General features: G+C 45.9%; 1 protein-coding gene across 4 annotated transcripts in view; it reads right to left on the reverse strand.

Annotated features, from left to right (window-relative positions):
• The window catches only part of TENM4 (teneurin transmembrane protein 4), a 2,903,849-nt gene that overhangs the window by 39,635 nt on the left and 2,847,485 nt on the right, over nucleotides 1-16,729 (reverse strand). For all 4 annotated transcript variants that reach the window (XM_078433056.2, XM_078433057.2, XM_078433058.2 and 1 more), the window contains 2 exons: nucleotides 10,007-10,239; nucleotides 5,971-6,125 (listed from right to left, as the gene is read on the reverse strand). In XM_078433056.2, the coding sequence (XP_078289182.1) occupies nucleotides 5,971-6,125; nucleotides 10,007-10,239 (388 nt within the window). The remainder of the gene's footprint in view (nucleotides 1-5,970; nucleotides 6,126-10,006; nucleotides 10,240-16,729) is intronic.

Raw genomic sequence — 16,729 nt, forward strand, 5'->3', positions numbered from 1 at the left:
TATAGCTTGTAATAATGTCCCAAGTGCCTTCACACGCAGTCCTGCCTGATCTCACAGTGGCTTGTCATCAACAATGGAGGTCAACCCCCCTGATCTGAGTGAAACCATGCAAAAGCTGCCCCCAAGACACCTGATGGTCTCCATTAGACTCCCAAAATATGAAGAAGGGAATAAAAAGGAAAAAAAAAAAAAAAAGAAACGTAAAAAGTAAACAAGAGATAGACTTGGGAGCCAGAGAGGTCTAGGTTCAGATCCTAGCCCCACCATTATGACCTTTGGCAAATTACTTTGCCTCTCTGAGCCTCAATATTCATTATCTGTAAAACAGGACTGACGATACCACAGAGTGCTTAACCTATCGTGAGTGCTCAAATAATGACAGCTAATGTTATGGAGGTGGGAGAAGAAGGCAGATACAGTCTGGAGGCTGAAGCAGGAATTGTTCAGATATCTCAGACTCTACGTGAACTGTTGATATGATACCTGTACGAAAGACGATATTTCAACCCACTGAATTCATGGATTAACACAAATATCCAAATTTAGTTTATCAGGAAGAACAAGCCTTTCCTCAATATCCAGAACTGACATCGCCTGGGAGCTGGTCAGAAATGCAGAATGGCAGTTCTCACCAAACCTACTGAATCAGAATCTGCATTTAAATAAAATCCCTGGATAACTCATGTGCACTCTGAAGTTTGTGAATCCCAGCTCTAGAAAATGGTTTCTATACAAATCAAAACCACCATGAGATACCACCTCACACCTGTCAGAATGGCTCAAATTAACAATTCGGGCAACAACAGATGTTGGCAAGGATGTGGAGAAAAAGGATCTTTTTAGCACTGTTGGTGGGAATGCAAACTGGTGCAGACACTCTGGAAAACAGTATAGAGGCTCCTCAAAAAATTAAAAACAGAACTACCCTACCCAGCAATTGCACTAACGGGTATTTACCCAAAGGATACAAAAATGCTGATTCGAAGGGGCACATGCACTCCAGTGTTTATAGCAGCACTATCGACAATAGCCAAAGTATAGAAAGAGCCCAGATGTGCATTGACTGACAAATGGATAAAGAAGATGTGGTACATATATTCAACGGACTATTACTTGGTGACCAAAAAAGAATGAAATCTTGCTATTTGCAACAACGTGGATGGAACTAGAGGGTATTATGCTAAGTGAAATAAGTGAGTCAAAGAAAGACAAATAGCGTATGACTTCACTCGCATGGGGATTTAAGAAACAAAACAGATGAACATAGGGGAAGGGAAACAAAAAAAAGGTAAAAACAGAGAGGGAGACAAACTGTAAGAGACTTTTATGTGCTCTTATAGAAAACAAACTGAGGGTTGCTGGTAGGGTGTTGGGGGGATGGGCTAAATGGGTGATGGGCATTAAGGAGGGCACTTGTTGGGATGAGCACTGGGTGTTACATGTTAAGTGATAAATCACTAAATTCTATTCCTGAGACATTATTATTCTATATTAACTAATGTGGATTTAAATCTTAAAAAAGCGAAGAAACAAATAAAGTTACAAAAAAAAAAGAAAATGGTTTCTAGCACCCCAGAGAACAGGTCCTCCCAGAAGACATTAATGAAGGTGGCGATGGGAATGAGGGGTTCAGAGGTCCTGGGGCCCAGCCTGAGCCTCCTCTGAGCTGGGCTGGGAAACTGGCAGGGACGATGGTGAGCTTGCAGGCAGGCATGCATGGGATGCAGTTGGCAGGGTCTGAGGTGAAGAATGCTGCGTTGGTGGAGGAGGAGGAGGTTGGATTGTGGAAACAGCACACTGGGAGGTAAGGTGCTGGCACTACGGGAAGCCACTGGCCAGCTGTGTCCCCAAGAGGTCATCCAGACACACTGCACATGGGCTAGAAGCGTCTCCTCCATCCCAGTTGTCAACCGCACTCCTAGGAACTCACCACCTTTGGTTCCTGAGCCCCCTACAAACCCTCGACGCTCCGTCCAACGTGGGGCTTACTTAAACGCGCACGTTACTTTAGGTAAGAAATTTCTCTCCCAGGAATTTGCTCTTGCACCTTGTAAACAGTGGTGCACACCGCAGCGATGTTTAATGATGGTGAAAAACTGCAACCAAGTCAAGTGCCCAGCAAGAGGGAATTCACTAACTCAACGATGGTATTTAGTTCGCCCATGAGTTAGAATACTCTACGTAGCTCTTAAAAGTGATGTTGTAGATGCATATTTAATGACATTGGGAAATGTTTGCTATGTATTAATTGAAAAGAATAGGCTACAGAATTGTAAGCACAGTGTGATCCCAACTGGGGGAAAATGTAACAATAAATTAGATTACAGATAGAGGGGAGAAGAAAAACCAACATGTTAACGGTACTTGGATTAGGGGTAATTTTAACTTTCTTCTTTGTAATTTTTAACTTTTTACATTTTCTCCAATGCCCATGTGGTAGTTTACTAACGCAGAAAGAAACCCCAGTAAATTATATACCTATGAGATGTGGCCACCTCCGTCTGACCCTTCTGCTCAGGGCCATCCTCGGGCCCTGCTTCCTCACTCCCAGCCTGGGCCCCTCTGCCCGCACAGAGCCAGGGAGCCTGAGGCAGGCCAGAGCCACTGGCCAGAGCCGCTGCCTTCACACTTCCCAGTACTCTCTGGAGCATAGCGTCACGGCAGCCCTTGGCTGCATCAGAACAGTTTACTGTAACGTGACAGGGGTGTTTTCAATTTCCTAAAACCCATTTCTTGTCAACACTGGCTGCTAAATATTTTATGCCTTCTGGTCCTCTGGCACCTTGGGGACCTGCTTGCTCAGACCTTTCTGCCAGTCATTATGATGAAAAGATGGCTCCCTGATGGGTGGGTGAGGAGGGGGAAGGGGGAGAGGAAAGAGGGGAAGGAAGGAAGGAAGAGCAAGCGCTTTTCTGCTCTCTCCTTCCTGCCCTGTGCACAGAGCACCTGGAAAAGAAGGAACAGGGGTCTGAGAGTCAGTCCTGGCTCTGTCACAGAGCCTGTGTGTTAGTTCTGGAGCAGACCAAATACACAAGCTTCTCTGATTTCCCTCCTGTTAGTGACAGGGGTGCTCAGGCTTAATGTCCCATTGCTACAATGGAGAAACAAGGCTTTAGAATTGCTGTGGTCCCTCCAGCTCCCACATTCTGTGATCCTGAGAAGGGATAGAGCCCCCTCTCTTCTGTCCCCCAGAACACTCTGTGCCTTTATCAAAGCACTCTGAGATGACTGCCTTATTGCAGACTTATTTGTTCTCAAAAACAGGATTGCCAGACGGATGAATGACTACACGACTGGTCAACGGCACAGAGAGAGCGAGGGATTTGGGGCCAGCACACCTCACCTCTTATCTCAGTTCTACAATTACTACAGGTGTGCGTTACTTAAACACTTTGAACTTCTTTCCTCATATGTAAATGGAGGTAATAAATATTACATAGAGCAATTGTGAGTATCAAGACAATGTACAAGGAATTGCTTTGTAAATTATAAAAGGAATGAATATTTACAGCCTATTACTAGCTGCCAGGCACTGTGCTAGGCAATTTATGTTCAGGATTTCATTAAAAAATTCATTTCCACATCCCTGATGGAAACAAGCACAGGGCTCTGCATTTATAACTGCAATTCCCCGCCCCCCGCCCCCCCCCCCCCCCCCCGCCACCGCCCCGAGCCTCAGTTCTCTTATCTGTAAAATGGGGTAGATAATATCACCTCTTGGGAATATTGTGACAGCTAGGTAAGAAAAAGGAAGTCCTACTCATCTCTGTATTCTCCTTTCTAACAGTGCTTGGCACATAAGAAGTTCTTCAGAAGTCATTTTGGACTCTACATATAGTCACACTCTGTAGACTGCTGAGCTAGGAACTAATCCCCTCTTTTGATTGGCGGCAACATCTTCTGTTTCTTCTCTTCTCCATTCCTCCCTCTAGTTTCTCCTTGGGCCTGGGCTTATTTCCACCCAGGGGAGCTGGCCAAGTTCCTTGGTTCCCTGCTTTGCACTCTTGCCTCTGAGCTGTGTTCTTAGCTCTCTGGCTTACTCCCTGCTCCCCACGGGGCAGTAAAACAGCTCTGAGTGTTTGTACAGAGGAAGCTCTCAGAATGAAAGCCAGCACCCCCGCCCATACGTGTATATAAAAATATAAGCCGTGTCTGGAGAGTTTGGTAAAAAAAAAAAAAATTCCATGCTTAGATTCAGATGAGGGTAGCGAGGACCAGGGGCAAAGGGATTTCAGCCCAGGATTTCTGAAGCTAAATGTGGGTTTTTTCCCCGTTCCACTACACGCCGGTTGTCCTCTGAGCTTTTGATTTGGCTGCTTGGTAGCACCTCTCACTAAAGTAAAACAACTTTCCAACGTGTGGACTGAAAATTTTCAGTGCCCTGTGCTGGCTGGTACGGGGCCCGTTTTGAGAATTGAAAATACTCGCGTGCACATCCTCAGGCCGTAGCAGCTTCCTGACGGGTAATTCAAGCTTGCTCACAGACTGGAGAGGGAAATTCTCGAGCCAGCAAGGGGAAGCCTGCCAAATTGGAAAGACGAGTGGCAGAGAACAGATTCCATTCTGGAGCGGAACAATCACATTAGCCAGTGCAGAGGAAAACCACGCCAGCAACCGAAAGGGATGTGACGCGGGTGTTGGGACCGCCAGCACCAGCCTTGGGGCTCTGGGGACAGCGCTCCACAACACATGTCACTAACAGGGGGGCCTCCTGGCCTCTGTTGCACCCTGAGTACGGGGAGCAGGTGAATAGTCAGTGGAAAAGGGCCTGTGTGCAGCCTGCCCTACAAGTAAGGGGGTTTAAAAAGCTAAGTGTGGTTATTGCTGTCCCCACTCTGCAATTTAATGTAACTTGTGCCTTCCTTTTTCCTGGGTTTTGCTAATGCTGGCAGCTCTGGCCAGGCCCTGCCGAAAGATCTAGCAATAAAGGACACTTTCCTTGCCAAGACGTTGCAGGACAAACTAAGGACATGCTGAACTGCCAGTCACTGGGTCTGCACTGGATTACTGGTGTTCACTGCTAAGGTCCAAACTGTTTGGCATGGCATGGGAAGGTCGTTCCCTAACTGGCCCCAAATAACACTCCAGTTTCAACTCCTGCTTCTTCATTCCAAGAACCTTATGCTCAAGCATTCAATCTTCCAATGGTCCTTGAATATACTGGGCCCATGAACATCTTTGTACCTTTGCACATGCTGTTCCTTTTGTGTGAAATGTCTCCATTCTTCCTGGCCACCCAGAAACCCCTATTAAACCTTCAAAACCTGGCACAAATTGCACTTCCTTTGTGAACGTGGGCACCAGAACTTCTGTTGATTGACCACCTTTCAAGTGCCAAGTGGTGCCAGGAGCCTAGTATGCACTGTTCGTATTTTCTCGAAGCAATCCTGCCAGGCTGAAGTCAGCTATTTCCATTTTTAAAATATAAAAAAAAAAGAGGTTCAGAGGACATCAGGAATTTGTCCAAAGTCACTCAGTTAGTGAGCGGCAAAGCTTGGAGTCAATCAGCCAATCAATTAATTAATCATGAAATACTGGTTGTACTCCTACTGTATACAAGGTACTCTGGCTAGAGCAGAGGAAAAGATGAACAGAATTCCTGTCCTCATGTCATTTACAGTAGAGAAAGAGAAAAGACAATGTACAAGTACCTGTGTTTCCAAAGAGGGGACTCACAGGCAGCTATGGATTTAAATTCACAGCATGTGACTCTCTGCTGCCTTTGAAGCTTCCTGGGGCAGATTTCTTCACTGTCCACGGGGATCCCTCTGACGACCACCTGTCATCCCTCTGGTGAACTCCCAGAGCGCCAAGCTTCGCCCTACTCATCTTTGTGTCCTTAGTGCTTCCCCAGGCCCAGCCCCAAGAATGTGCTCTTCAAAGGCTAGTGCAGCATAAAGATGGGGGGCCAGCGGGAGAGCGGATGAGCGTGCAGCCCCAGGGCTCTAGCAGGCAGAGTTCTCCCCTTACCTGAGAAATATCCATGACGGAGTCACAGCTGAGGGGCCGGGCTGAGGTAAGATCATTGGAGCCCAGCAGGGTGGAGATGACCCCATTCTGATCAATGCGTCTGATCATGGTGCCATCCACGAAGTAAATCAGCCCAGACTTGTCCACCGTGATGCCTGGGAAAGAGAAGCCAAAAACAGCGTTAGAGGTGGTAACAACCTATGTGCAGATGGAGCCTTGTGGGCTGATTAAGAACCTCCCCTCTGTGATTTGATTGCATCCTCCCCACAGGACTCACTCCCCATCCAAAGGCCGGAAGACAGATGCCCAGAGGCTTAGGGTGACTTATTCAAAGCAGGGATTAGAACCCGAGTCTCCAGGGCTCTGGTCCCTCCACCTTACTGCTGAGATTTTTACCTATCAGCTTAGGTAGTCATCAAAACTGGACTCCTACTTCTGGGGGTTTGTCAAGCACTGGACGTAGCAGTAAGCAGAACCCTTTTCAGTGTCAAAGCTGTGAGTTAAGTTAACCTAACTTCTGAAGCCTTGTAATTCTCGCAATTAAATCCATCCCCATTTTGGTAACAATTTTTCTTTTCTTCCAAGAGAATCATCCTCCATGTTTTTCTATTCTTAGTTTATGGTCATTGGTAATTATAGATGTATACAGCCTAAACATGAATCCTTTGGGTTTGTGTAGAGAATATGGGTGAAATAAATGTTTAAAAAAGGCACATGGAAGAGAGCAGTCTGAATTCACCATTCACTTTCTCCATGACCAGCTGTGTGGCCTTGGGCAAGTCACTGGATATCTCTGCGTTTGGATTCTCAGCTCTGAAATAAAGGGATTGTTCTAAATTTGTACTTCTCACTCCCAGCTGTGTTTGTGAATCATCTGGAAGCCTTCTATCATGTATCCCACAGGTAGTTGGTTCAGAACATCTCAAGTGGAGCCTGAATATTTATCTGTATTTTTGACAAGCACCTTGGGTGATCATGATATAAAACAAAGTTTCAGAACCACTCTAGTAAATCAATACTTCTTAACCAGTGATGTGTATCAGAATCATCCTGAAGTGTTTATCCACCCCCCCCCCCCCCAACACACCCCTGCTTGCCCTCACTCCTGGAAATACTCATTCTGGGTGTGGCCAAGACTAATACGTTTTATTGTGGGTGAGATTGATTTCCACCCCGGGTGCAACATCCCGAGTTTAGAAATAGCCCTACCAAACTGAGAACTGCTCAGGGGTGCTAAGGGACGACACATGACCCCCAGGAGCACATGGTCTAGATGGGGAGGTTGGGGATGAGCCAGCACCAGGTGGAGTGCCCCAGGGAGAGACATGATGAAGGAAAGGCGATTCTGGTCAGTTTTGCTCTGCTCAGTCATCCCTGGGCAATGAAATGAAAGAAGGGGTTGGAGAAAGCTTCACAGAGGTAGAGACGCTTGCCAGAGAAAGCTTTCCAGTTGTATAACCTTGGCCATGGCATTTCACTAAGTCCAGCTTCCTCATCCACAGAATGGGGATAATAACATCTGATGTGTAACAGTTAGCCCTCAATAATTATTAGTGACTATAATTATGAGATTCGACCAGCACTTTGTGAAGACCCTTTGCCCGGGGTCTGCGTGTCCGTGACTGGGGCGGTTTCAGACACCCAAGGGGCTCTGAGTGATGAAGTCCCCTGGAGTGGTGTTCTTTCCACCCCCTCCTTAAGGCTGCTCAGGGCTGGGGAGCGATTTCACACAGAGGACAAGGCAGCCTTCAGGCAGGGAAGCCATTCCTCGTTCCTGCCTAGAATGTACATTAATTACATTCTTTAAGTAGCAGGACAGGAGTTTTCTTGTCTGCCTGGCTATGCTCTGTCTTTCTCTTCCATCTGCTAGGACTGATGAGTGCTCCACGAACAATCAGGATTCTTGTTTACAAAGTTGGCTGCACAGGCTAATAGAAGCGACCTGCCCCCTGATTAATTACTTCAGTTTTTCTCCTTTTGTTGTGCTAAATAGATGGACATCTTTTCTCCTCCCTGCTGCGAAGTGTCTGCATATTGTGGCACCCTTGTCATTTCTATCTGGGTTAATTACAGGCTTTTGGGCAATTTCACTGCTACTACATCTGTGTGCATGCATGCGTGCGTCTGTGTGTGCGGGGGTGGGAGGAGGGCGGGTGGAGAACACATATGTGTGTGAAGCAACTGAGAAAGACCTGGAGAGAATAACATTTTCAAAAAAAGCTTTTAATTTGAAGAGAACAGAATGTTGCAACTGCACGTGGTGTCGGGGCAGGGGGGGGGGTCATTTAGCCCAATCCGCTGATTTATCAATGGGAAAAATGAGGCCCAAAGGAGGAGGTCAGAGGGCAGGGAACAGTAGGACCGAATCATAATGCAGGATCCCTAAGTGTAAGCCTGTTCTTTCTGCTGCAGGCTACTTGCTCAGTGTTAGGAAATCATAATTAGGAGGACATCATATTTAGGACCATGGATGTCACAATACTTCCCCCACAGTTACTACCTGACCAATCAGGTGTCTAATAGAGGTTGTATAATATAATATATGATGTGGTGTGATAACATAAGGTAATGTAATACAACAACTATAATAGGAGTCACTATGAGAATGTTTATCAAGTATCTGGAACCAATGAACCAAGCATTTTCATTCTTGATAATATTTAATCTGTACTGCAACTGTACAGTATATCTCTATTTCATAGGTGAGGAAAATGTGGCTCAGAGAGGTTAAGCAACTCACCTAAACTCACACAGCTATTAGGTGGCAATGTCTGAATTTGAATACAGAACTGCCTGATTTCACTAGACAATAATGCTTTGACTTAAAAGTGCATGTACCAGCTGCATTTTACCAACCACTTTTCACAGATATTAATTCACTCACTAGGGGTACATCTGGGTCTAGGAGAGGCCTGAAACCTGGCACCATTTGCTAATACAATCACATAGGACATTTTTGTGGTATAGCATATGAAATATATTTATTACGACCCTCAGAACAAACCTAGGAGGTGGACACCGAAGGTACTATTACCCCAATTTTATTGAGGGGGATGCTGAGGCTTAGACACTATAGGTCACCCAGCTTTATGGCCAGCACACAATGGATGCTTTGCTGATGAATGTCGACAATGATGGCTTCTCCTCCAAAAAGCCTTCCCTGTCTTCTAGGCACAAGGGGCCACTCTCGGCTTTTATTTAAGTCCCTTGCACAGTTCTGTTTCCTGGCTTGCCAAGGAGCACTTCTTCCTCTCTCCCACATCAGTGATTCACGCTCAAGTCTTATTTATTCTGCTGCATTAAAATTATCTATGCAACCACAGCATACCGCACACTCAGTAAATACTTGCTGAACAAGTGAGTGAAAAATTGTGATTGTGGGTATTAAGAGGTCTTTTTGAAGGACTCAAAATTGAAACTTACAGCTAACCAGTCTTACAGCATGTGAACATCTACAAAGATGATACACTGCAATGTTCTTATAAAACAGTAACATGAGAGAGAGCATAAATGTCCAACAGTAGGGGGCTGATAAGTGATGAGACGTCCATTCTATGGAATACTATATAGCCATAAAAATGAGTACAAAGAAGATGGGTAACATGGGGAAATGTTCGTGATATACCATCTAGGGGAAAAAAAAGTAGGTTACCAAAACAGTTTGTTTAATGTGGCCTCATTTTGTTTTTGGTGAGCATACAAACACATGCATGCAAACACGTGGAAAAAAGACTAGAAGGAAAGGCAGGAAATGTTACCTGGGAATATCTCTGGGCAGGTGGAATCATGACAATTTTAACTTTTCTCTACAGACATCTTGGTATTTTCCAAAATGTTTTCACAACGATAAACATGTATTTCTTTTGAAAAATGGAGTGGGCATTAAACCTGAATTTTGCTATCAAAGGGTGTGAATTTACAATTTTTTCCAATTCTAAGCCTGACTGTGGTATTAGACTCACAGCTCCTGGGAAGTTAACTATTGGGACCTCAATCAACATTACTGCTTGTACTTAAAAAGCAAGGCCTTACTCACCCCTGGGGTTGGTCAGTGTGGCTTCGGTGGCCTTGCCACCATCCCCACAGCGAGTGTCATCAAAAGGGAGGCACTGGTCACCTGTTCCTGCAACCACCTCGGAGTTCTTGACAAGGTCCTTCACCACCACGGTGGACTTGATCTTAAAGACCCTCCGGCTGTTGGTGTCCGAGAGGAAAACAGCCCCGCTCATGGGGTCTGTGGTCAGGTAGTATTTGTGCGCTGGGCTGTGACTGGAAAATAAGGACACACCAGCTGGTGAGTACTTTCTTTCTTCCTATCAGCTAACCAGAGATGTACAACTAGACTTCATGCAAAAAGTCATATGGTGATGGTGTCCCCCTTTTGGGTGATTGTTCCCTAATTTTTCTGACCCCAGTGGTTGGCTTAGCTATCCCTCTTACCTAACGAATAATACAAAAAGCTCTTGCCAATGACTGTGATGTCCAGCCAGAGCTATGTCCATATTAGGTACTTAATACATGTTTTCTTAAAAGGATTATCAATGAGGCTTACCACAGGTGGCTTGTAAATCCAAGCCAGAAACAAGAGAGGGCCTGACTTGAAAAAAACACCTCAAGAGTTTAAAACACAAGATCTTCTCCTGCAAGTTTTTATAGCAGCCCCACTGCCTCCTCGGGCCTGACTGATAAGTCCCTGGCCAGATCTGACTCCCAGTTGGTGGCAATATAGTCTTCTGTCAATCCTCACGTTATACTTATCAGGGGCCCAGCAGTCTCCCTTCTGCAGTCAGATGTAATGAATTGCAGGATTAGTTTATAATTTGCAGCAACACCCAAGGAAAAATAAATAAACCAAGAGAGTAGTTCTGATGATAGTTCCATATCTGGAAATCAGTCATCATGACAAGGCTGTGCCAACAGAGGAAAGCAAAGGCAGACCACAGTTGTCTGGAGGGTTGCAGAGACAAGGTGCTACCCCTCGGCACATGGCAGGAAAGAGGCACAAGCTTAGGAATCAGATCGGTCTGGGTTTCACGTCTGGCTCTGTCATTTCCAGGTTCTGAAACCTGGGCAAGTTACCTGGCCTTTTGGGCCTCAAGTTTTCTTCCTCTGCAAAATGGGGTATTAACAGCCACCTTGTCGGTATACTGAGAAAATTACATAAAATTGTATGTGAAAGATATTTAGCATAGTGCATGGCACATGACAGATACTCAATAATTGTGACTGTTCTTTTAATTCCTAGTCATTATGTCTGGTTTTGCAGCTGGAGAGGAAGACAGACTAGGTATTCCTTATTAAGCCTGAATTTTCCTATCACATGGTACAGCTTTATAATTTCTTTCAGGTCTAGGCCAAATTTGGAGCTGGAATCTTAACTCCTGGAAACTAATTTTCAGTTCCTGTGCATGGCCTTGTTACTCCAGGTCTAGGCTGCATTGGAGCTGGAATCTTAACTCCTGGAAACTAATTTTCAGTTCCTGTGCATGGCCAGCCTCAAACTGCATCTTAATACTGGTATCCCCTTCCAAGTCTCCAGAACGTCTTCCAATTCAAGGGAATCTCCCTCTGTTCAGGTTGGATGGCCCGGCACAGGCCACTTCCACTGGATGGTGGGATGTAAACCGTGCTGGGGATTCAGAGGGCAGACTGAGCAGGGTCTACAGCACCAGCAAAGTAGGCGCGCTGTCAATCCTTCAAGATGCAAGTAAGACAATCGGAAGAGCCTAGAAGGAAGCTGTTTTATGTTTCATCGGGCATGTAGATTTTGGCTTCTTTTGAAAAACAAAATTTTATTTTACAGATTGGTGTTTTTTGAATTACATATGAAGACTGGGGCATCATAATCGTTTCAGTGTCAAGGTCCCTAAAGATTTTAATCTGGCCCCAACTGTCTGTCATCATAACCATCCCTTGCTTTGGGTGTTATCTTGGGGACTGGCTGCTTCTTAACAGGGCCAGGTTCCCAGACCTAAGATTTCCCTGTTGGTTTTCTCTCCCTGAATTAGACTAAGGTCACGTGATTTTCTCCAACTGTCCTTCCTCTCTAGCTCTAACATGGTTGTCCCATCACATCATCCTTTTCAAATAAAAGGCAGGTCTCTCCGACTGCAGCCTGGGTCCTTTCCAGGCCATTCTTCCTTGTTGTAACCCAGACATTGTCACATCACCCCAGTGCCCTCTCTTCCAGGGCGCCCCATGTTTTATAGGCTGATTTCAGACTCCCCAGCCTAGCAACACTCTCTGCAGCTGCCTTGTATCCCCCAGTACGCCCTGCAGTCCATCAGGGACATCTGGTCCCACACACACACCTCCGCACCTCCCTATAACTGCTGTTCCCACTCTGTGCAGTGTCCTGTCCCCTTCCCTTTCCAGCCTGCTAAACTCCTGCTCATTCTTCAGGTATCAGCTCAGTGGCACCTTTTCTGGCAAAACCTTCCCTAACCCGTGTGTGTGGAGATTCATATCTGCTCATAACTGGGTTACAGGACACTTCACATAATGCCGTGGTATTTATTTATGTGGCTGTCTCCCAGATCTGACAGTCAGTCCTTGAAGGGAAGAGATGGGATTTTATTCATTTTTGTATTTCTAATGTTCAACTTGATGCTTTCTAGGGCATAGCTGTCACTTGCTTTAAATGGATGGTATCTCCATTTTGAGTTTATTTAAATACCATTTTCACTCAAATTACTTGGGTGTTTCTTTTCCTTCTCTTTTGAGGGAAATGGATAACAGGATAGATGTGCTGTTTATGTTGAAATGTCCCTTGTGACTAACCCTCTAATGCAGCACAGATTTGATCTTCCCAGATGACACTGATTCTGGCTAAATAAAATGCAGTGACCTTAGATCCCAGTCTGCAATGTGGGGCAGCCGGGATCTCTCTGCTTCCCTGATGACAGCTGCGAGGTGGGGCGGTGAGCGAGGAGGGGTGGGGGGGACGGGGAATCATTTCATTTCTTTGTGCATCACTCATGATAAACCGGTGCTATCTACCTTGGCAGCAAATGTGTCCCTGCGGGAATGTGGTGGGGGCCCTGTCCACTTAGATTAGCCCCCTGAGTTTCTGGCTCATGTCTTCTTGCAGTGACCCAGAGAAGTGCCACTCATGTACAGTTTCTCAGCTCAGTGAATTCCAGAAGAAGGTGGCACCAGCAGGATTGTCCCAGGGAGTCTGTAAGAGCCGCGGCCCATCTTCTGTGCTCAAGGACATATTTGAGGTCTGGCAGTCGGGTTAGTGTAGGGGAAAGAACGCTAGCTTTGAATTTAGAAGATGTGGGTTCTCACTGGAGCAAGTCCCCTAAATCGCTCAAACTGTTGGTCCTTCGGCTGTCAAATGATTAAGTCCCTGCTCTGCGTTGCTCACAGGCTTGTCATCAGGATCAAATGAAATTATACATCTCAACAGCCCTTTCTGGTTGGAAGAGCACTTGGACAGTCTTCAGCGCCCTCCTTCCTCATGCCACCTGTACAGGGAGCAGCACCTGGGCCCCCATCGGGGGCAGGGCCACCGTTTGGTGGAACACAGCTTGGAGAGATGACTGTCACTGGTACGAAGGCATCCGCTACTACCTCTGGGTGTGTGTTCCGTCCCAGACACCATCCTTGTGCTCTGCACGCACAGCCTGACGTTCCTCACAACTGCCATGTAAGGCAGGTGCTTTTTTTTTTTTTAGTATTTCAGAAAACTAAGACCACCAGAGGTGAAGTGCCTTGACCAGAGCTAGAGACTGCTAGGTGGCAGGATGGGTTTCTGACTCCAATCTTCTTGACCTAAAGGCTGTGTTCTTCCTATTTCCCCACACTGCCTCTCCAAGCCTAGGAAGCACCATTGCCCTTACTCACTGGGGAGCATCTGATCACGTCCATGTCCTGAGATCCAGTTCCAGCATCATTTCATCTGAAATGCCATTCCTGGATCCCCAGACCCCCAGACCCCAGACCTCCCCTGGAGAACTGGCCACTTGCTTCGTCGTGTCACCAGACCCTTAGCAAATATACTTTTCCTACCTGTAGGACCTTAAGACACTGTTCTGCTTAGTTGTCTGTCTCCTCAATGACATCTCGAACTCTTCAAGGGCAGGGACCAGCTTCGAGTCCCTGCTGCTTGGCCCTGGGCTGGTGCAGAGTAAGTGCTCCAGAAAAGCCCACAAATTTATGCACCGGTGAATGAATGGCTATCCATCTTGCTGGGAGCATACAGGGGAAATAATAATGCTATGGATCTTACAGTGATGGTTCTCAAACATGGTTACACAGCACATTCACCAGGAAAGCCTAAGAAAGAAAAACCTCATCCACAATATCTGAAGAGCCTGGGCATCTGTCCCTTTAAGATCTCTCCAGGCGACTCTGGGGCACAGCCAGATTTGGAAACTGAGGCCTTAGAGGCATGCTCTTCAAATTTTAATATGCAGATGAATTACCTGGAGATTGTATTAAAATGCAAATTCCAGTTCAGCAGTTCTGAGGTGTGGCCTGAGAGCACATGTTTCTAATAAGTTCTCAGAGGATACCAGTGTGGTCTGTCTGCTTGCTTCGAGCAGCAAGGCCTTTGAATACTCTCAAAACCATGGAAGGTGGCCTACAGCTGAAAGCCCTGGGATCAGCTCTGCAGCAGGGACCATGTCTGAGTCAGTTCTGATTCCTGGTATCTTGAGCCGGGCTGGGCACAGAGAAGGGTCACAGCTCTGTTTCCTGAGTCCACTGTGGGACCCACATTCTTTTCTACTTCCACAAACGTGAGCTTGGCACTTCTGGAAGCTACGTACACACTTGGATGCTATAAGAGTACCATTCCGGACATTCATGAACTGAAATCAAGCCTCACACTGTCCTCTTTCTGGATGGTGTGGGACTTTCCTGATAGGAGCTGGGAGTCCAGGGACTAGAGGCAATCTATTCCCTGCTTCTTAGTGAGAATTCTCCCTTTGTCTCAGAGTAACTAGCATCCTCTGACCACATTTGGTGGCGGCCCTGGTAGAACTTGATTTACTGGCTTTTAGAACCAGGGGGGAGAGCCACAAAGACAGAGGTTCAAATACTAGTTCTACCACCCACTTAGTAGGTGACCTTGGGCAAATCACTTCATTACTCTGAGCTTTAGTTTCTTCATCTAAGAAATGGGGATAATCACAACTACATTAAAGGGCTACTCTGAGGACAAAATTGTATAAAGAATATAAATTTCTGAGCATAGTGCCAGTTCCATTAAGAAATAAAAATGCCCAGGGGCGCCCGGGTGGCTCAGTTGGTTAAGCTCTGACTTCGGCTCAGGTCATGATCACACAGTGAGTTTGAGCCCCGCATCGGGCTCTGTGCTGACAGCTCGGAGCCTGGAGCCTGCTTTGGATTCTGTGTCTCCCTCTCTATTTGTTCCTCTGCCCCCTCTCTCTTTCAAAAATAAAGGTTGAATAAAAATTTTAAAAAAGAAATAAAAATGCCCAATAAATGGCAGCTGGTCACCTGGAGAAACCTTCAGAGTATTTATGTTACTGCATAATGGAAAAGCCAAGTATGTCAGACTTAATATTGTCCTGCCCAACCTACTTCCTGGGGGAAGTTAGGGCTTTCTGTTGGAGTTAACTTAATACGTTGATGGAGACTGATGAAGACCTGAGTTCAAATGTGCCCCTGAAAAAGGCATCAAGCATCCTCCATCACCCTGGGGAAGAGATCCAGGAGGAAATGAGGATCCTCGCTCCCTGAAAGGGTCCACAGAAGAAGATGCCCAAAGGATTAGGGGTCCCTGCGCGGTGGGCTGGTATGGAGGCTGAACAGCCAGAGGCATGCAAGGCTGCCCTGGGGAGCATGTGTGCAGGCTACCATTCCTGGGAACAGCTGAGACAGTAAATGCTCATGGACAGAGAGGATAAAATTTTAGAATTTTTAATCCACTTCTGACATTTATGAATGGGGACACCAAGGCCTAGAGAGGGGAAGGGATTTACCAATATCCAGGTGCCAGTTAAAATCAGAGCTCAGACTTAGGTGTTTTCATTCCAGATTTTCTTTAAGAAACTAGAGAAGGCAGAAACAAATTCCCTTTTTCCTTCCACTTGGTTTTACTTTAGAAATCGTTTTTGGCACCTGAGAAAACGATGAATTGAGGGAGGGCAGGAAACTGGCTTTGAAATCATGCTTTGGATGTATCAAAAGATCACTAAACATCAGGCACCAAAACCACAGCTCTCACAGTTCACAGATATGAGACTGGAAGCCAGAAAAGCGGGATGCCCAACCCAAAGCCACACAAGTGCACAACAAAGCTGGACAAGAACCCTGACCTACTAATTCTTCCCAGCTCGGTCCCCTGTAACCCCACTGCGTCCCAGGCAGTTACCGCCACTCACTGAAGGTCTCAACGTGAAATGCTAGATTTTCACCCAAGATCTTCGTATGAAATGAACTTCTATGTTTTCTCTAAAACTGAACCTGAAGGTATGTATCGATGTATATAGTTCAGTATCAGCCATACAAAGCTCACTAAAAATTCTTTCAGATTTCCGTGTCAGGAAAAAGTATTCTCCCCTCTGAGAAGTGAGCACATTTTCCCATTTCTGAGAATGCAAACCATGAGAATAGTTATGTTTCCCTGTTTGCTCTGGCTGCCAGGAAGTCCAGGGTCTAATCTGACATACAATCACACATATGTGTTTCCTCTTTTTTCCTTTTGTTACCAACTTCTATTTAATTTACTTTAAGACACGTATCTTTGATTGTAAGAGGACTGAATTCCTTTTTGGGAAAGTTGACA

The sequence above is a fragment of the Panthera onca genome, chromosome D1 (assembly GCF_046562875.1).
Source record: "Panthera onca isolate mPanOnc1 chromosome D1, mPanOnc1 haplotype 2, whole genome shotgun sequence".
In the NCBI taxonomy this organism is placed as follows: Eukaryota; Metazoa; Chordata; class Mammalia; order Carnivora; family Felidae; genus Panthera; species Panthera onca.